The sequence below is a fragment of the Paramormyrops kingsleyae genome, chromosome 3 (genome assembly GCF_048594095.1).
Source record: "Paramormyrops kingsleyae isolate MSU_618 chromosome 3, PKINGS_0.4, whole genome shotgun sequence".
NCBI lineage: Eukaryota > Metazoa > Chordata > Actinopteri > Osteoglossiformes > Mormyridae > Paramormyrops > Paramormyrops kingsleyae.
The window spans coordinates 35,053,105-35,074,128 of NC_132799.1; the positions used below are offsets into that span (position 1 = coordinate 35,053,105).

General features: G+C 41.3%; 2 protein-coding genes across 3 annotated transcripts in view; both read left to right on the forward strand.

The window, feature by feature from the left end:
* Positions 1–1,373: 1,373 nt before the first annotated feature.
* LOC111845696 (protein mono-ADP-ribosyltransferase PARP12-like) lies at positions 1,374–17,069 on the forward strand. The gene is made up of 13 exons (XM_023815300.2): positions 1,374–1,817; positions 2,605–2,740; positions 3,118–3,409; positions 3,671–3,721; positions 3,942–4,068; positions 4,243–4,408; positions 5,840–5,960; positions 6,641–6,737; positions 7,136–7,217; positions 7,526–7,656; positions 7,869–8,020; positions 10,335–11,227; positions 15,637–17,069. Exons 1-13 carry the CDS (start codon positions 1,540–1,542, stop codon positions 15,832–15,834), a joined length of 2,724 nt encoding a protein of 907 aa, XP_023671068.2. The 5' UTR covers positions 1,374–1,539; the 3' UTR covers positions 15,835–17,069.
* A 1,026-nt stretch (positions 17,070–18,095) lies between these two features.
* Positions 18,096–21,024, forward strand: part of LOC111845671 (synapsin-3-like) — a 67,070-nt gene continuing 64,141 nt past the window's right edge. The window contains exon 1 of one of the 2 annotated variants that reach the window (XM_023815256.2): positions 18,096–18,186. The gene's annotated coding sequence lies outside the window, so the exon portion shown is untranslated. The remainder of the gene's footprint in view (positions 18,187–21,024) is intronic. The other variant, XM_072710203.1, reaches the window with a different exon arrangement.

Genomic DNA, 21,024 nt, shown 5'->3' on the forward strand with positions numbered 1-21,024 from the left:
CGACCCCCCCCCCCCCAAACAAAGATAAGGGCCCCCCACTTCCCAACCATAGCCACGCCCCTGAGACTAAAGCTGTTGGTTTATTACAGAAACTGGTTGTTGTAGAAAAAGAATGGATTAACTTGGTTATTAAAGAAATTAGTTTTTGTTTTAATTCTTGTGTCTTGTATCGTGCCTAAAATGTTGTTAGGCAAAAGCAGTAGTATCATGGGCATGGCGTGGTGATCGTCTATAAGACTCATTAGCTGTTTGTCTTTCACAGAAGGTTGCAGGGGTGTGTAACTAGTTTACATGGCATTTCTCTGAGCTGGGAACCAAAGTCCAACAGAAAAAAAACAAACCTTTATTGTCAAAGAGTTTGAATATATGGGCAATAGAAATATGATACATAACCTGTGCTGTTTATGTTTACGTTCGCGCACACACCCTTCCAAATTAAAATACAGGTGCCCACCCAACATTCCCATATATGTCACAACTTGAGGGACGAAGGACGAGGGCAGGTGGTGTGGTGAAACAAAAGGGGTTTATTGAACTAAATGAACAAAGTCTGGAAACAAATAGGACCACGAGGGATCCAAAACAGGACGACTGGACCCAGGGAGGGACACAGGAAGAAGGGCTGTAGCCAGGGTTTGTTAAATAGTGAAGTCCAGGACCCAGGGGTGGGGGTGGGTCTTGCCCCTTCATAAGCCCTGATACCGTCCCCTTCATAAGCTATTTTTTTTTTTTATTAGTTACGTGAAACTTTACTTGGCCTAATTTTTTTCAGGTGAATATTTAGCTTCAAATTTTATTTTTAGTTCTTAAAAAATTACCAAGGTCTACACCTCAGTAAGCTCATAGCTGGCTACAGCCCTGGACACGGAAAACAGGAAGGTCCAACATGAATGACCAGACTGCAGCTGATGAGACAAACAGCTACTTAAATACAAGGACTAACGAGGGGTAACAACACCAGGCGTGGCTGAGCAGGGGCACGTTAGGGAGGAGACAGGAGGGTTAGGTGTGCAGGACGTGACACATACAGTACAGTAAACCCAGAACGGTATCCTAGTAACGCCACTGTGTAGCATTAGGAGAAACTGATTAAAATAAATAAATAAATAAATAAAATAAAAACAATCTTTGGTGCTTCCTATTATGGCCTGTGTCAAAGCAATGACTGTTCATTGTCCGCCGTGAAGTTTCTCGGCATGTAGACATACATTTTTAAAGGAATACCGGTTTACTTGCGAAGCTCAGCCTACAGTAATCTGTATCGTTTTATTATTTACTGCAAATATTGGAAGCTGATTCATCATTCTGTTTTTGCAGATATTATATAATGACATAAACCCGGAACAGCACGAGTGAATATCCTGGAGTGTCCGAGGTCTTGGCATATGAAAGATCTTTGGAGCTGGGATTTAGGTTTCGGTTTCCAGCGAAGTCGAGCGCGGCGTTTCCTGTGCTGCAGTTTATCAGCCGCATTTATAGACGGCGTGTCTGAGTATTATTCAGCATAATATTCGCCTTTATAAATCCGAATACAGCACGATGGATGTGTTTATAATGAAAATTATTTGCGGTAATAATGGGGCGATGGACTACGATGAATTGGTTGATATAGGATCTGGCCTGATGGATTTAAAAGGAGTTTTTGACATTGTCTTCGGAAATCCCAGGGACTTTTCTGTTGTTGTTTTTAACGGGAAAAAGAGAGTCATCGCTAAAACAAACGTTAGGCTGTGCAAAGTAGGGGGATGCGTGGACTGCACTAATTTACACCTGTGTAAGTTTTACCTTTACGGAGACTGCAAAGCCAGCAGGAGAAGGTAAGGAGCCGAACTTACAAAATAACAGCTGGGGTTGTTTTTCTAGCTTTTACTTGCGTCATATGATACCATAACTTGGAGACAAAATCTGTACCCTTAATCGGTCTCTTAAGTTTGGTTCTTTATTGTAAACCTGTTATTACATTATTAATAATTTGTTTACGTACTACTTAACTGATATTCTCCACGTGCTCTCGATAATATCGGGTAACACTATTGGTTTTGTTCTTAATAGGGAATTGCACAGGCCGTTGACAAATAAGCCCTTTGGAATTAATGTAGCAATATAAATACATTGGCCAATAATAGATAAAGGTAATGCCAATACCTTAAAATAAAAATGAAAAATATGTTGTGTACAGAATGTAACTTAATATACAAACTGCATGATTTGGGAAACATTTCTTGGGCCCTAATTACATTATTAGGGAATGGTTTAATGTATAAAAACTGCAAGTTATTGTGTATGCGTAGGGTTTTCCATGTATATAAAGATACAGTGCAATAATTTGACCTGTGAACTTTAGCTTTACTGCACTATGTTGACTTTTACTATCATTTAGCACAAAATAAATTTGCATGGTGTAAACCCAAAAGAAAACACAATACAATAACAAAGTGTTTTTCTTGTGTTGCTGATGTGTAATGACGGCACACTCATAACACCATGAAGCTTAATATTGTAGATGTGGCAGGGATGTGGATTGGGCTTCAGGAGAGATGATGGCAGGGGTGAAGCGTGTGTCCTCTATTGCTGACGTGAGCTATCGCCGTGTTTCGGGCACAGGAACGGATGCCGTTTTTGCCATGATATGAGTTCGCAGCACAACAGCAAGGTTCTCGTGGAGAATAACCTGCAGCTGCTGGACACCAAGGAACTGCGGACGCTGTTGCTCCAGAACGACAACACCCTCCTGCCTCCGGTAACGTTCGCTTTTAGTGTTTTCTCATTGCGAGTTTTAAACATGAAACGTGCTTTGAGACATGTACTTTTGGAAAGTGGGCAGTTAAATCACAGTAAGGCCCAGTTATGCTAAGATTTTCAGGAGATAAATCCACAATTCCATAGACAAAGTGGCCGTCAAGAAGCCAGGTATGTAACATAGAAATGTGTATACAAAATAAAGTTAGAACTGATTTTTACAGATGCATGTAAAGAAACAGTCCTGATATAGCACTAGGCTTGAAGTCCAGATGATGTAAGATTTGAACTGCTCAGTGAGATCACATGTCAGAATTCGTGCCCACTGGCTTTCTTTGTGTAACAGCTTCCTGACAAATGGGTCACGTTTCTTATCAGGTGTGTGTCTCGTTCAACGAAGGCAGCAAGGAATACGGAAACTGCCCCGAACAAGCGGGCTGTAGGAGGCTTCATGTCTGTGACAAGTACATCCGGGGAATCTGTGATTCTGGGGCGGACTGCTGCAGGTCACATGACTTCTTTGAGCCCCACCCAATGACCGTCTTGCAGGATAGAGGAATACCCACTGACCTCATCACATCCATGCTGTCTGTCTACCAGAACATAAGGGGCTTGAAATTTAAAAACAATGTGACGAGAGACGGCAGAGACAAGCTGAAACCCGTTTCAGGTCATCATTCATTATATACATTTACAGTAGATGGCTTATCAAAAATGTTGAAATGTTTCAGTGACCATTCAGGTAAAAGATTTTCAGATTTAGATTGCAGGGATGTACAGAAAGAACCTTTCTGTGTGCGTTTTGGACAGCTGGACATTAATGCCTGAAGTAAATTTAAATAAAAAGGAGAACATAATTTTCTTGATTGATTCTCAGAGACCACTCTCTCTCACTCTCTCTGCTATAATATTCATTTTCATTTTCTTTCAGAAAAGACTGAGATCTGCCTTTATTTTGTGAAGGGGAGTTGCAAACAAGGAGGTGAGAGTATGAATATGTGACTAGCACAGGGCAGCACAGGGTGCCCTGTGCTGCCCTGTGCTGCCTGGGTTAGGCTCTAGGCCCCACCTCCCACAGCTGGTTTGAAAATGGACGGGTCATCAAAATGTTTTATTTATGTTTTGAAGGGTCTGACCTTCCATAAACTTAAATACAAAATTTGAAGTATGTGTTTTCTGTATGTGTTTCATTTCTCTTAAAGGCAAATGTTGGCGTGTCCATTTCAACATGCCCTACAGATGGGAGGTGCAGGACCAGAAGGGTTGGTCACCACTTCCAAACAATGAAGGAATTGAGAAAGACTATTGTAACCCGGCCATGATAAAGAGGTACAGTATATTAAGTCTAATCTGAAACGTGATTAAGAAAAGCTCTTGTGAATACTACCGACTCCGGGGACATTAATAATCCTTAGCAAGTAATGCTGATTATCAACTATGGGACTGAAATTCATAGAAATCTTGTCTTGTTTATTCACTAAGTGCTGTTTTCTGGTTCCTCAGTGAAGGACAGGAGCCTGTGTGTTTTGACACAATGACACAAGGACTGGCCAAAGTGAGACGTCTCTCTACTTTGTCCTCTGTGCAAAGACCTGACTTCATTCTTACCACTGAGTGGGCCTGGTACTGGGAGGATGAGCATGGGAACTGGATCAAATACGGATCGATAGTAAGTTAAAGACGGGTGAAGATCAGAGTCACCAGTTAATTCTTATTCAGTACAAGGCAAAAGTCTGGACACACCTACTGAAAATCATTTGTATAATGATAAGCACATCATGAGGTTCTATAAGTACGGCCCTAAGCACGTACACCATGAGGTTCTGTAAGTACGGCCCTAAGCACGTACACCATGAGGTTCTGTAAGTACGGCCCTAAGCACGTACACCATGAGGTTCTGTAAGTACGGCTCTAAGCACGTACACCATGAGGTTCTGTAAGTACGGCCCTAAGCACGTACTGTACACCATGAGGTTCTGTAAGTACGGCCCTAAGCACGTACACCATGAGGTTCTGTAAGTACGGCCCTAAGTACACCATGAGGTTCTGTAAGTACGGCCCTAAGCACGTACACCATGAGGTTCTATAAGTACGGCCCTAAGCACACCATAAGGTTCTGTAAGTACTGTATCTTTCTTTGTTCATAAGATAATAGAGTGCTATGGCGGATGGTCAGGTCCCCGCTATCCCCCGACCTAAACCCTACAGAGCTGGTTTGGGATGAGTTGGATCACAGAGTATGAGCAAGGTAGTCAGCTTGTATCCAGAGTTTTGTGGAAACTCCTTCAGGACTGTTGGAGAAGCATTCCAGGTGGCTGCATCTGGAAGCTGGCTGAAAGAATCCCAAAAGTCTGCAATGCTGTCATTGAAGCAAATGGGGGCTATTTTGAAGAGTGTAAAATCTGAGAAGATTTTGAAATGTTGAATACTTGTCTTGGTCATTGCAATATTTGATATTTGGTATCTCTGCATTGTCTCAAGGCCTTTAATTTTAAGGTGAATAACATACGTAAAATAGAGACAAGCACAATAAAAGCAGGTGAGTCCAGACTTTTGACTGGTACTGTGCATTTCAGTGTTACAGTTATATGAAGCGATCTCAATATAACTTTAAGTGAAGAATTAAGGTATAAGAATAACCTTGTTTATTGAGTAGTTACAGCTTTAACTGGAATGTCCGAGGTTGGAGTCATTTGTCATTTTATCTGAAAAAACAGTGGAGGGAACAGAAAGAGAATAGCAGATCTGATAAGAGATCAGTTCCTGCTCTCCCACATTACACAGCCCATATCCCTTCGTACCTGTGACTTGTGACCAATTCATCCAAGTCATTTTACTAACAATTGTTTTAATGGTGAACACGTTAACATTAATAGCAAACATGTTATTTGTGATGACAATTCGGCATCAACACGTTCCTTTCATGTATCTAACATGACGTGACCTGTGCAGCAGCTGAATGAGGGATGCCAAAAAAACTGCAGCCTTCGTATGTGTATATATACATGTATAACGTGTATGTGAGAATCTTTTCAATTATTTCAAATAAACTGCTGTTATTTGCATAGTGTTGATTTTACACGTGTATCTTTTTTACCAGCAGGGAATGCACAGATTGTCAAACATCACCAGTGAGGATCTGGAGAGGCAGTACCTGGAAGGTAACAGCATGGAGGTCAAATTTACTGCTGGGAATCAAGCATATCAAGTCAGTCTGCAAGGTACAGCAATGCAAGCTGAGACCACAGAGCAGAGGCGTTTACAATTATTTAGCAGATTATCTTATCCAATGTGATGTGCCATTGAGAAGGAAGGATCAGACATTGCTTTGCTTAAGGGTCCAGCTATGAAATCAATCTGGGTACCCTGGGATTTGAACCAGCTACCTTCTGATTACGGGCATAGAGTCCTAACACAGCAAGCCACACTCACACAGAGATGCTGCCACACAAACAACAACAAAAAAACATGCTTCCAGGAATTTCACTTTTTTTGATCGTTTAATTCCATTGATGTTACCAATGAATACCAAATCTAATTAGAAAAATACATGCATCACTGGAAAAGATGTCAGGAGGTGAGAAATGTAGAGCTTTGATGTCAGTATCAGAATCAGAATCAGAATGATTTATTAATCCTGAGGGGAAATTTGGTTTCATTACAGTTGGTCCAGCTAAGAACAGAAGTATGACTAGAATTAAGTAGACATACAATAACAGTAAAATACAGTTATTATAAAAACAATAAAATAGATAAATAGTAGATAAATAATAGATTATTAATTATGAACAAGGTATATAAAAGTGCGTGCAGTTTTACGTCATACCCATCTTGCCGGTTATTCCCAGCTGTGAACTTGAGCTGCGGCACACATTGACCATCTTGGCTTCTCCCTGCACAGATATGTCACAAAGAAACGAGAAGTACAGCACCGTAAGGAGAATCAGGCGCCGTCCTGTGTTCGTGTCATCGGCCGATGCACAGAAGATCAGGACCGGGTAGGTCTGGTCACATGTCATGAAGTGAGAGGAGATAAGAGGCATTTAAACCCAGGGTGAAATATTTGTTGTCCAGCTACATCACAAAATACCAGCACATTAGCCAATAATACAAAAGTGTACAATACAGAGCAGAGGGTAAAAACATGGCTTGTAAATGAAGTGTAAGATGGATCTTGGAGGATGAACCAAGCCTGAAGGTTCTTCTCGAATGTATACTGCTTATAAAAAGTGCTACTTTTGGCATTTTAGCATTGAATGTTAATTTTTGTATTTATCTTGATTGACAGTTTAAATATACAGTATGCACAATGGAAAGCAGATATTAATAATATGATTGCATAGTAAAGATCTACAAGAACATAAAATTATACTTCTTCTCTATGTTTTAACTTCAGCAAAAGACCCAACAACACCCAGAATTTTAAAGCACTGCCAAAATACTGGGATAAGTCTTTGATTCCTGAAACTGGACACAAGGTATACATATATACATGCATTTTTATAATGTGATTCAGGGAATGAAATACTGCCACCTTCTGGAGAAACTGGACAATTTCAAGTTATGCTGGCTAATAGTTATCAATTTTTTCTGTGCCTTTCAAAGTTATATCGGAACACTGCACATATGTTGTTTACCCTTGAATGTGATCCTTGTCTATTAATAAATCGCCAGTAGAGTTCAGTGCTGAGCAGAATGTAAACTATGGAGACCACTGTGGATAATGGTGTAAGATATGCAATTGAATAATATGCACATTTAATCATTTATTAATTTTCCCTTGCAGAAAGTTGTGCTGCAGAGTTCAACAGAAGAATATCAGAAAATTCTGGATCTTTTTCAGAAAACGATGCGTGGTTTCAAAATTCATAGCATAGAAAGAATCCAGAATAGATCTCTGTGGGAAGTGTTTCAATGGTATGTATATCCAATGTTTGGAAAAACATTTGTCAGCTACGATATAATCTGAAAACTGTACAATGTATAATTGAGTCTTAAAAATGGTTTTGAGAGCTTCAAAAAATATTTTCTCTGGTTTGAATAGAAATGTGGAAAAGAGTTGTTATTTTGGAGTGTTTTGCTTTTTACACTCAGTGACATTAAACAATTATGAATGTATTCCATTTCAGGCAGAGAGACCAGATGAAAAAAATCAACACTGAAAAATACTCTGTAGAGAGACTCCTTTTCCACGGAACTGACTCCAAACACGTGGATGCCATCTGCAAGCAGAACTTCGACTGGAGGATCTGTGGAACACACGGGACGGCCTACGGCAAAGGTGCCTGCATGATTATGCTTATCTGCAAGCATTACTGTGTTATGTTTGCTGCAGGCTAGTTCATACTTACTTATGACCATCTGGCACGTTCTTTGACGGTTACGAACACGTATTTCATTTTAGTTTGTAGCCATATAGAACTTTATAATCCCGTACCAAGGAATCATATGAATGCCGGTACCAAGGCTTCTCACTTTACGATGGTTCAACAATGGCAAGGTAGTGATATATATTCACTAGTCGTCACATGCCTGGCATCTCGATTTTTCATCTGTTCCCAGGCTTGTGTTATGCTGTACGATAACTTCTGCTAATGCGGGGCAATGGCAGCATCCACCAAGCCACAGTCCCACCTGTCCACAGTTTGTCCCCTAGAGATGTGTTGGTTGCGAACTAATCAAGTCGGCTGTTTTATGTGAACGACAGGAGCCGGTTTCCATCTGGCCAGCAAGCAGCGATATGTCTTTAGGACGTCCTGTTTCGGTCTGGATGATGTCCTCAAAGGGTGTTCTTAGGACATACAAATACAAAGTTTTTTTTATACCCTGAAAACGACTTTAAAGGATGTTCTAAGGATTTCTAGAGTATTATAGACATTTTAAGGACATTCTCAATTCTCAACCAATTATGGACATTTTGAGAGCATAGTATGGACATTAAACCCATGCATATCCATATTTATAAATGATTAATATTTAACATTTTAGTGGTACTGCAAGAGAGAGAAACAAGGGACAACTTCCCTCATATGGCTGCATCATTTCCCATTTTACCATTGTCCGTAAGACATCCATAAGATGCCCCTGTCACTATGAAAAATAAAGATATCCTTCAAAAACAATTTATTATGACAGATCGCAGCAATAGCTTTTAAAATGACTTCATTTTATTTGAAGTATTTCTTTGCTTATTAATGTTCCATAGGACATTCTTTCACAATATACAAGGGACAGCCAGAGGACATACCACCCTAATCCCAACCCTAACCCTAACCCTTTATGGGGATGTCCATAGGGCAACTGTGTTACTATGAAAAAGAACATTTCAAAATAAATTTCAAAAACAATTTATTATGACAGCTTACAGGAACAGCATTTAAATATCACATTGTATAATGTTTACAGTGCAGATCATTGACATTAGGTTTGGCAATGAGTAGTTTACTACTGCTAAACCTAGTCCACTCATGCAGAATGAAATTACATTGGTGTGATGTCTAAGTCTGAGTCTGATCCAATTCTTACCCTATCGTTATCTTAGTGGTTATTTCACAGATAAGCCTAGTAACCCTCACCCCCTGAAAAAGAAAAATGAACGGCTCTCAGAAAGGAACGTAACCATAAGATCCGGCTCCTTTCAAAGAGCCATTTTTCCCATCACTAAAATGATCTGGCTCACTACAAAGACTTCCCATGACTTTCATCAGTGATCTTTGTCTTCTGGAGAAGCTTTTCGTAATGTGAAGTCAATCACAAAACCAGGAACCATCAGCCAATAGCACTTGCCAACAGAAACAGCCATGACACTACCCCCAAACTATCAAAACCACCCCCATGTCAAAACTTGAGGGAAAAAATTTCACTTTGCTCATAAAAATCTTCTTTCTATGCTCGCAAATTTCACATTTGCACTCACGAGTAGAACATACATGCTCTCAGTTTTATATTTTTCATGTTGTGTTTTATCACCGTTTGGTTTTGACATGCAACTTGCGATATGTCCAGCTAACAATGGCTTCTGTGGAGTGTAACCCCAGTGTATGCCAAGGAGCTTCTGTATTTCTAGACATCCTCATTCAACCTTCCTTCAAATCCTCTAGCCATGTTTGTTTTAGTCTGATCAGGGTAGAAAAGGTGTTTAGATATCATTTTTGATCTGACTTTCTTTCTGACTTTCTGTTACTGTTCCCTGGCTAATGAACAGTCCAGGCACATTTGCATCACAGAATGAACCATTCACGTTGTTTTAATTTTCGAGTGGTACTTGGCCACACAACCACCATTGCACCACAGTATGTCCGTGTAGCTGTTGTGTCTGCACGTGTAATAAGTATGAACCAGCCTTAACAGTAGCTGTATTTGTAGTACACAAGTCAAACTAGAAGGTGGAGTAATGTAAGATCATCAGAATATTATTTGTCCTAATTATGTGTTTACAGGTGCATTCTATACTGCGAGTTCGATTTTTGTGCTAAAAAGTAGACGCTGTTGGTAAATTAAAATAATAATAAAAAACATTTTGTTTTTCTTTCCAAATATTGTGAAAATGTTTAGAGATTTTGAATATGAAATTGTATTTTTTTTCTTACTTTCAGGCAGTTACTTTGCCAGGGATGCCAAATACTCACACAGCTACACCAGCTCTTCAGAGCTGAAGACTATGTTTGTTTGTCGAGTGCTGGTGGGAGAGTATACTAGAGGAAGCCAAACTTATGTCCGCCCGCCCTCAAAGGATGGAGGAGACACCATTTTCTATGACAGTTGTGTGGACGATGTCAAAAATCCCTCAATATTTGTGGTGTTTGAAAAGCACCAGGTGTATCCTGAATACCTAATCAATTACGATGAAGATATGTGGTCTTCATCTACAGTGACTGTGCAGACAACCCCCTCCTTGCAATATCCAGTGCCAGCCAGTACGGCCTATTCTGTGTTCTCCAGTCCAGTCCAAGCTCCTCCTTCAACCAGTGCCACTTCCTCTGCATTGTCCAACCAACTGCAAGCTCCTCCTTCAACCAGTGCCACTTCCTCTGCATTGTCCAACCAACTGCAAGCTCCTCCTTCATCCAGTGCCACTTTCTCTGCATTGTCCAAACAACTGCAAGCTCCTCCTTCATCCAGTGCCACTTCCTCTGCATTGTCCAAACAACTGCAAGCTCCTCCTTCATCCAGTGCCACTTCCTCTGCATTGTCCAACCAACTGCAAGATCCTTTTTCATCAAGTGCCACTTGGTCTGCAGTCTCCACTGGGATGCCAGCTTCTGCGTCATCCACTGCCATTTCTTCCAAGTCATCAGTAAATGTTAGACCTACACAGCTTAACTGGACCTCCAATTCAACACAGTCCTTCTCTAGCACAAACCCTAGCTCATCAAAATCATTATCATCCCCTACACACAACACCACTACTCAATACTCTGGAAGCACTTCATCATATTCATTTAACCAAGCTGGCTCAAAAGGCACCTTGACTCACTCAACCACTCAGGTAGGTTCAACAGTCACCTTGATTCACCCAACCGCTCATGCTAGCTCAGTGGGCAACTTGATTTACCCAACTGCTCAGGCTAACCCAATAGGCACTTTGATTTGCCCAACTGCTCAGGCTAACCCAATTTGCCCAACTGCTCGGGCTAATCCAATAGGCACCTTGATTCGTCCAACTGCTCAGGCTAACCCAATAGGCATCTTGATTCATCCAACTGCTCAAGCTAACCCAATATGCACCTTGATTCACCCAACTGCTCAGGCTAGCCCAAGACACACCTTGATTCAGCCAACCGCTCAGGCTGGCTCAATACGCAACTTGATTCACCCAACTGCTCAGGCTAACCCAGTAGGCACCTTGATTCACCAAACTGCTCAGGCTAGCTCAGTAGGCACCGTGATTCGTCCAACTACTCAGGCTAGCTCAATAGGCACCTTGATTCACCCAACTGCTCAGGCTAACCCAATAGGCACCTTGATTCACCCAACTGCTCAGGCTAGCCCAAGACACACCTTGATTCATCCAACTGCTCAGGCTAGCTCAATAAGCACCTTGATTCGCCCAACCGCTCAGGCTAGCTCAATAGGCACCGTGATTCGTCCAACTGCTCAGGCTAGCTCAATAGGCACCTTGATTCATCCAACTGCTCAAGCTAACCCAATAGGCACCGTGATTCGTCCAACTGCTCAGGCTAGCTCAATAGGCACCTTGATTCATCCAACTGCTCAAGCTAACCCAATAGGCACCGTGATTCATCCAACTACTCAGGCTAGCCCAATAGGCACCTTGATTCACGCAACCACTCAGGCAGGTTCAACAGTCAGTTTGATTCACTCAAGCACACAGGCTAGCCAAATAGGCACTGTGATTTGCCCAACTACTCAGGCTAGCTCACTAGGCACCTTGGTTCGCCCTACTGCTCAGGCTAGCTCAATAAGCACCTTGATTCGCCCAACCGCTCAGGCTAGCTCAATAGGCACCTTGATTCATCCAACTGCTCAAGCTAACCCAATAGGCACCTTGATTCACCCAACTGCTCAGGTTAGCCCAAGACACACCTTGATTCACCCAACCACTCAGGCAGGTTCAACAGTCACCTTGATTCAGCCAACCGCTCAGGCTGGCTCAATAGGCAACTTGATTCACCCAACTGCTCAGGCTAACCCAATAGGCACCGTGATTCATCCAGCTGCTCAGGCTAGCTCAGTAGGCACCGTGATTCGTCCAACTGCTCAGGCTAACCCAATAGGCACTTTGATTCACCCAACCACTCAGGCAGGTTCAACAGTCAGTTTGATTCACTCAAGCACACAGGCTAGCCAAATAGACACTGTGATTTGCCCAACTACTCAGGCTAGCTCACTAGGCACCTTGGTTCGCCCAACTGCTAAGGCTAGCTCAATAAGCACCTTGATTCGCCCAACCGCTCAGGCTAGCTCAATAGGCACCGTGATTCATCGAACTGCTCAGGCTAGCTCAATAGGCACCTTGATTCATCCAACTGCTCAAGCTAACCCAATAGGCACCTTGATTCACCCAACTGCTCGGGCTAGCCCAAGACACACCTTGATTCACCCAACCACTCAGGCAGGTTCAACAGTCACCTTGATTCAGCCAACCGCTCAGGCTGGCTCAATAGGCAACTTGATTCACCCAACTGCTCAGGCTAACCCAATAGGCACCGTGATTCATCCAGCTGCTCAGGCTAGCTCAGTAGGCACCGTGATTCGTCCAACTGCTCAGGCTAACCCAATAGGCACTTTGATTCACCCAACCACTCAGGCAGGTTCAACAGTCAGTTTGATTCACTCAAGCACACAGGCTAGCCAAATAGGCACTGTGATTTGCCCAACTACTCAGGCTAGCTCACTAGGCATCTTGATTCGCCCAACTGCTCAGGCTAGCTCAATAAGCACCTTGATTCGCCCAACCGCTCAGGCTAGCTCAATAGGCACCGTGATTCGTCCAACTACTCAGGCTAACTCAATAGGCACCTTGATTCACCCAACTGCTCAGGCTAACTCAATAGGCACCTTGATTCGCCCAACTGCTCAGGCTAGCCCAAGACACATCTTGATTCAGCCAACCGCTCAGGCTGGCTCAATAGGCAACTTGATTCACCCAACCGCTCAGGCTAGCCCAATAGGCACCGTGATTCGTCCAACTACTCAGGCTAGCCCAACAGGCACCATGATTCACCCAACTGCTATGGCTAGCTCAATAAGCACCTTGATTCGCCCAGGTGCTCAGGTTAGCTCAACAGTAGGGCTGGGCGATATGACCTCAAATCAATATCATGATTAACTGAACATTTTGCCTTGATTACGATTAATGAACGATAATTTTGTTTTTGTTTGTTTGTTGTTTTGCCCTCATATTTCATTGACAAAATTTCTACAGTAAATATGCTCAACTATTAAAGCTAGGATATTCTTTCTAATGACAGACTGTATATCTTATCTTTATGATTCTAAAATAATTGAAAGAAACACACAGATTAACCATTTATGGTTATTTATTGAATATTTCGATCAACTCAAATCAAAGCACAAATCGCTTGAAATGAAAATGTCTTATGAAAAAGGACACATTTTAGTTTTAATGTAAAAAGCAAGTTACCTAGAAAATAAATAGTTTGCATTTCTTGCAAACAAAATAAGCCATTTATAGTGATCGCGTCTGGGTGAAATTGATCAATATAAGGAGATGATCAGTATTAATGATTTTTTTTTTGTTTTTCTTTGTCTCAGGTAGATTGCCAACTAACTGACATTTGTATATTTATTACATGAGTATAAGGTAGTTAAGTTGTTATTAACTTAATTTTATTGACTTTTTCAAAATGCAATGCAATGCACATAAAGTATAGTTTATTGTAGTTTCGTTGCTGCATCTCATTGGCTTGTTTTTGGCAGTTTATCATAAACTTTGAGCCTATATTCATAATTGAGAGAAAACGACTTTCTTGTTCCCGTCATGTTTTCTGTGCACGCAGCATTAGCCTCAGGTAGCCAGTCAGATGCAGACGGGCTAATGCAAGGCAAAGTAGGCAAGTAAAAAAAAAGAATTACTGTAGTTTTAGTTTTTTACATATGTTGTTATATATAAAAAGACCCAACATTAACAATGTAAGCGGGGAACTTGATGTACTTGTACAGGAATGATTCTGCCCTAAGCTTTTTGATCCATATATAAGCGGTTCATTACTATAACCCTGATCACTATAAGCGTTTTCCACTGCATTTAAAATATTGCTAGTGTTGAAGCTGATTGGTGGTATTACTTTTGGTAGCTGAAATTGTTTTTCTGCAGTGTTTACATTTGACCATTTTTGTTTGATGCTGTCTTCACTAAAGCTACGATGTGTCCAAATGACAGACCTGGCATTTTTCTTTGGTACAAGCTACTGGAGTTGCTCAGTTGGCTAGGTGTTTGTGTTCACCTCCATATTGCTTCCATGTCGTAGACAGGCTGGAGTTACATGACAACACACACGGTAGTTTGTTTTTAAGGGGACAGTACCTGAACACACAATGGGGAAAGTGTTAACATTATTTTACATTTTATCAGAATTAAAAAAAAGAAAATGAAGTAACCAACATGGGCAAGATTACATTGATTAGAACTTCTGAATTTTGGTTTTCATTAATTTTCAATTAATTGCCCAGCCCTACTCAACACGCACCTTGATTCACCCAAGTTCTCAGAGTTAGCTCAATAGGCACCTTGATTCACCCAAAAGCTCAGGCTAACCCAATAGGCACATTGATTTGCTCAAGTGCTCAAGCTAGCCCAACAGGCACCTTGACTCACCCGATTGCTCAGGCTAGCCCAACAGGCACCTTGACTCACCCGATTGCTCAGGCTAGCCCAACAGGCACCTTGACTCATCCGATCGCTCAGGCTAGCTCAGCTGGCACCTTGACTCACCCGATCGCTCAGGTTAGCCCAACAGACAGCTTGACTCACCCGAATGCTCAGGCTAGTCCAACAGACACCTTGACTCACCCGAAAGCTCAGGCTAGCCCAACAGACACCTTGACTCACCCGATCACTCAGGCTAGCCCAACAGACACCTTGACTCACCCGATAGCTCAGGCTAGCCCAACAGGCACCTTGACTCACCCGAACGCTCAGGCTAGCCCAACAGACACCTTGACTCACCCGAAAGCTCAGGCTAGCCCAACAGACACCTTGACTCACCCGATCACTCAGGCTAGCCCAACAGACACCCTGACTCACCCGATAGCTCAGGCTAGTTCAGCTGGCACCTTGATTCGCTTAGTTGCTCAGGCAGGTTCAACAGTCAGTTTGATTCACTCAACCAAGCATGCTTACTCAACATGGAACTTTAAATAAACATTATAGTGATTTCTCATTGAAACATTTCTACTTTTTCTTCTTCCCAGAGTGGCTCAACAAGCAACTATAAGCAGCCCTATTTTTACAGCCAAGATACAAGCTCTCTGATGCAAGGACCTTCTCAGGCAGGCTCAAGAATCAATCTATATCAGGGATCTACCCAGGCAGGCTCACTTCGAAGTCGACCAGCTACCACCCCTCGCTATACTAATGCTTCACCAAAGAAAGACTGTATAATTCTGTAAATGTTTGGCTGTAAATTCACATTTGCAAATTCCATGCCTAGAGCAGTATAGTTGCCTTCACTATATTTTAAGACTTTTGATTGCAGAAAAAAACGTCAATCTGAAGCATCTTGATTTAAGAAGTAGCAGTAGGCAGAATATTACGTAAAATATTGTGTGAAACATGCATCTTACAAACAACACAAAGCACTTAGTAGAAATGTACATAAAACACTAGGAATCTTTGAACCAAGTTAAATTCCTGTCCTGTTAATGTAATTTTTTTAACACAAATAGTCAAAAAGCTTGTTTGTGTTAGGTTAGGTATTCCCCACTTAAACTATCATTTTATATATGCCTCAGAACAGAGAAAGTGTTTATATTTGTCTGTTTAACTGGCTTTTTCCAAAACACTTTACGATTTTTCGCCATTATTTGGGTATTTCGTTGGAGTAGTTCTGGTCAGGTGCTTTACTCCAAGGTACAGTAGTCTGGCCAGTCTTGAAATATCCGTGTTTCTTTAACTACAAAGTTATTTGTTGTCCCTGGAAAGAATAACGATAGGCAGGGTAGGCCTATACCTCATAAACTGTAGTCAGTGGAAAATTGCTGGCCTCAGTTTATAAGTAGCCTACAGTATAAACCACATATGGTGGACAAATTTTGAAATAGTACCTTCCAGTACATAAATGAAATACAGGCAGCCCCCAGCTTACGAACGAGATCGTTCCCTGAATCTGTGTGTAGGTCGAATTTGAAGTTCAGTTGGGAAAATAACAATAGATCACATAATAATAATAATTATTATTATTTTATACAGCAATACTGTATTGTACCTGGAATCCGACGAACTGCTGAAGCCGCGTAATGTTTTCATGAGCATCGATCCTTTATATTAGTCTGTCCCTAAAAACGAGGTATCCGTAATTCAGACGTTCTTAACCCTGGGACTGTCTGTATTGTAGAAACTTTAAATCAATTTTTCCATCATTGCTGGTACAGACCTAATGTTGATTATTTTTAATTATTTGATGCCGATACCAACTGATCACTTAATTGTAAAAATTACGTCGGCCTCGGAATGGTGCGTGAGTGTTCTGTGCGATGGGTTGGCGCCCTATCCTGGGATGTTCCCTGCCTTGGACCATCCAGGATTGGCTTCAGACCCCTGATATGACAAGCAGTTACAGAAAATGGATGGATGGACGTCAGCCTCGTTATTTCCTTAAGGCATTAAAGTTGATTTAAAGTGAAAATGTTGTACTTGTATTTCATTTCATTAGCTAGTACAAAATAAAAATCTTTGTTGTATAATGTGACGTTATAAGGACACCAGAACAAACCCTGAAAAACTATTATCATGACAGATAATCATAATCACCGTGCTAACTGGTTTCGCGTCCATTTTTTTAAAACGGCTGCCACTATACTTATCAATTATACTGTAGATGAAAACTTAATAAGGCGTAGTACCTTAACCCTGCTCCTCTTGACTGCTATGAAAACACTGGCACAAACTCTATATTATTCTCTTGTACATAAAACCTCATCGGTAGTTAGGTGCCACCTAAGAGGTGTGATGCTTTTAAGTATCCAAAGGGGACGAGCGTGTCAGTAATACTAATCTCCAGCGCTGCCAACTCACGCATCTGGCGTGACACTCACACTTTCAGACTCTCACGCAAGAAATCTTATGGCAAATCTACATTAGCGGTAATAAGGGCCTTGGGGTAGTTTGCAAACCCTACAGACTATTTACAGGGTAATAAAACTGCTACATGCATGTAAATGCTTGTGCATATGTGTGCAGGCTTGTCTCGAATTTAAAATCTCACTCCAGCCAGTCGACCAAAGCTGGTAACCCCGAATCTCTAAACATATTCATTCTCTGAAACACGTTCATGTATTTCACTATTCAACCAGGAATACTGCAGTTTAATTTGAAACGCATCTGTATCTGTATACCTAAGATCATGGGTGATAAGTTTTAAATACACGGCTTTCAGGAAAGAAAAAAAGTACAAAATGTTTAAAAAACGTTAATAGTTTTTTGTGAAATATATCTTAAGTTCATACACACGTATCAGCAATGACATGTAGGCTATAGTACGCGCTTCCAAAAGCAACCGTATATTTAAACCAGGTAACTTGCGATTGCAGAGAAATATTTCTTGGAATATGGATATTTTATCCGCAGCAATGTCAACAGCTGCCTTTAAATGTCAGTGTGATTTATGCAATGGCATTGAAAGGGGAGCGCAGGGTAAGGCGGTGGGTTTCGCGTTTTCCCGGCATGCCCTGCGAAGGGGAGCGCTGCAGGGGCTGGAGCGCCGTGCGGCAGCATCACAGCGGAGGACGCGGAGCGTTGCACAGGTAAAAATAGAATAAAGGCTGATAATCTGCTCATTTTGTGGGTGAAGACAGTCATATGTAGACAACAAAGGTTTTATTTGCGACGCCGTTTTTCCGCACAATTTCAAATTTACTGTATGGTGCGAATCGCTCCCTAAGCTGTTACCAGTTCTCAGAAAACAGCTTGTTAGATTTTGCACAATTCTAGCATCATTTACACATAAACGTTATTTGAACGCTGAAAGTAACGGCTGTATCCTCTTTTTGAGCGTCGGACTAAAGTAATTCCTCATTCATATGCTTTATGCCCCGTGAAAGCATCAATATTCATTATCTCGTACCTGCGTGTCTGTAAAAATTTGTCGTCCGGTGGATGTATTGTATTGAATTCTGAGGATTTTCGTTTGCTTGGTGCGAGAAGATCGCCAGGTTTGGGCTGGGCTTTTGCATCAGCGAACATTTAAGATAGAAGCCACAGACCAGCGGTTGCAAATGGAGAAGCGCTCCGAGTCTGCTGGCCGCCGATGGATATTTCGATCGTGCGCTTGGAAATACACCCTTAACGTTTAATTAAAACTTTGCTTTTAATCTGATACCACTTACTTAAATGTGGTGCTGTGTCGGCTATACACTATGAGGTGAATCAATCAACGGAGCTCCTTTGCAAGTCAGCAGATAGCATAGGTGATAATGCAAAACTTATGAACAAATTATCCAATAACTAAATGTTGATCTAATCCAAGTGTTCCCAGGCCTGTTCACTAGTGTTTCTAGATAATGCAGTTTATTCTAGGTGATGCGGTTTTCTGTCTAAATAATTCACTAAAGCAGTGAAGAGCTGAGGTTGAGTGAGGACCAGCGCTTGGTGTCACCCTGGACGATGCCGATTGGGACGCGAAAGATGCAGTGTGGCTTCAGAAATGCAGATGGGCCATTGTTTTGGAAGACCAATTTTAATTTGCTGTAAAAGAGAGCAGTGGCTGGGCTCGACTGGCCAGAACGCATGTAAACGTGTTTGGGTGTGTTAATGATGGGAGTGAAGTTCAGTGGAGTAGCCTGAAATCTGAAGCTACCGTAACTGCAAAAGCAGTTACCAGTCAAGATATTACATGATCTTTCTGCAAAACTGTGAGATTGTATATTTGCAAGTAATTATACCTCTAAAAAGGAAACTACACATGTAATTTACACATGAAACTTAGCGGCCAGATTTATGTATAGAGGTTTGTTTCATTAAACTAAGTTAGGAGGATCATTAGACTGATTCTGTCTTGCGTGACGTGTTGTCTTTTTATTGGTTTGACTTCCCTGGGTCGTGTCCCGCAGAGAGTTTATTGGACGGTGTCCTGTGGTGACATATTGATATACCCAGACCAAAATAATGGGATCCTCCAGCACAGGGTGCCTGTATTGCTGGAGCCTTAGAGAACCTGAGGTAGTGCTCTGTATTCATTAGCCCTGGGTAAGATAAAGATAATGAGGACTACCAGCCAGCTGTTGTGAAATATCATCCCCAGCGGGGTCCCAGGCTTAGGCATGCTGCGAGGTAATAAAGTGATGCTGATTCGTACATTTAATATGGACGACGGTGAAATACCGAGAAATCAGAAGTGCTGAAAAGGATCCCTCTGTCCTTACTCAAGCTTGATTTGACTTACAGTGCATATGGCATATGTGGATTCCACCATATTGCTAAGCCGTTGTCTTGTGCTCGGAACATAAGATGCATCTTGCTTAATTGCTACTTTGATCATGATCATATGTTTAACATAAAATACATCCTTATGACTTACAAGTAATTAGGAAAGTGAATGAATGTGTTTTTCAGCAGTGAGGATTTTTTTCTTTTGTGGCACATAATGTAAGGGTACTGTACGCTGCAGCTAATACAGGAGAGTTTGGAGGTAGTGAAGGACATACTGAAGAATGTGGGTCAGCAAGCCAGATGAGTGTTTGAACTCTGGTGTAGTGTGGAGTGTTTTGGCTTAGGTTTCCATATAAGCCTTGTTTCCAGTAATATGTAAGGTGTTTTATGTTATATATTTGAGTATTCTTTTTGACTTTGACATTTCCACAATGCCAAGGAGTTAACAGAAGAAAGGAATGTGTGTGTGGACTCATAAACCAATTCTACCCAATATTTATGTGTCCTGCACTATCCTTTTTCTAGATGCTTCAGTGCCTTGATCATGTTTTGCGTTGGACTGTGGATGTTTTGAATTATGAAGTCACATGATGCCGACTGGCTTTGTTGCAATGTCAATGATACTTTTAATTCTGCATTATAAAGATGTAAATAAATGTTTCACACAAATCTAGATTTGTAAATGTAGCAGCCATTTTGGTTTTATATTGCGTTTTATATTGTGTACAAAACAAATAGCAGTATACAGGTGGTTTGAGCAGAGTTTAGTTGCTCCTGCTTTAGAAAATGATTGTTCTTTAGTAGGGATGCTCATTTCGATTAATTTTCCCAACCGACAACCGCCGTTCGTTAACCGAACATTAACCGTTAACTGATTAGATTAGAATATTAAATTCCTCTGGGGTCGGCGGTCCCGCCGGCGGGATCTACAGAAATTTCGCCAAACCATTTAAATAACTCTGCGAGGTTTTATCATATACACATTTAAAAAACACCCTCAGAAACCTTGGACGGTCTACTTTTCAAATATATATATAGGTAGAAACTAAATATATTTTTATAGCTTCGTGATACGAATAGAAAGAACAAGAGTGACTGACTTAAGCGTCTGCGTCTCGAAGCAGCTCTGATCGCCTTCCCACTTGCAAATTGCGCTATTCGCATGATAACAACATGATAATCCGACAGTTAGTATTGGATAAAGAAATATGTGA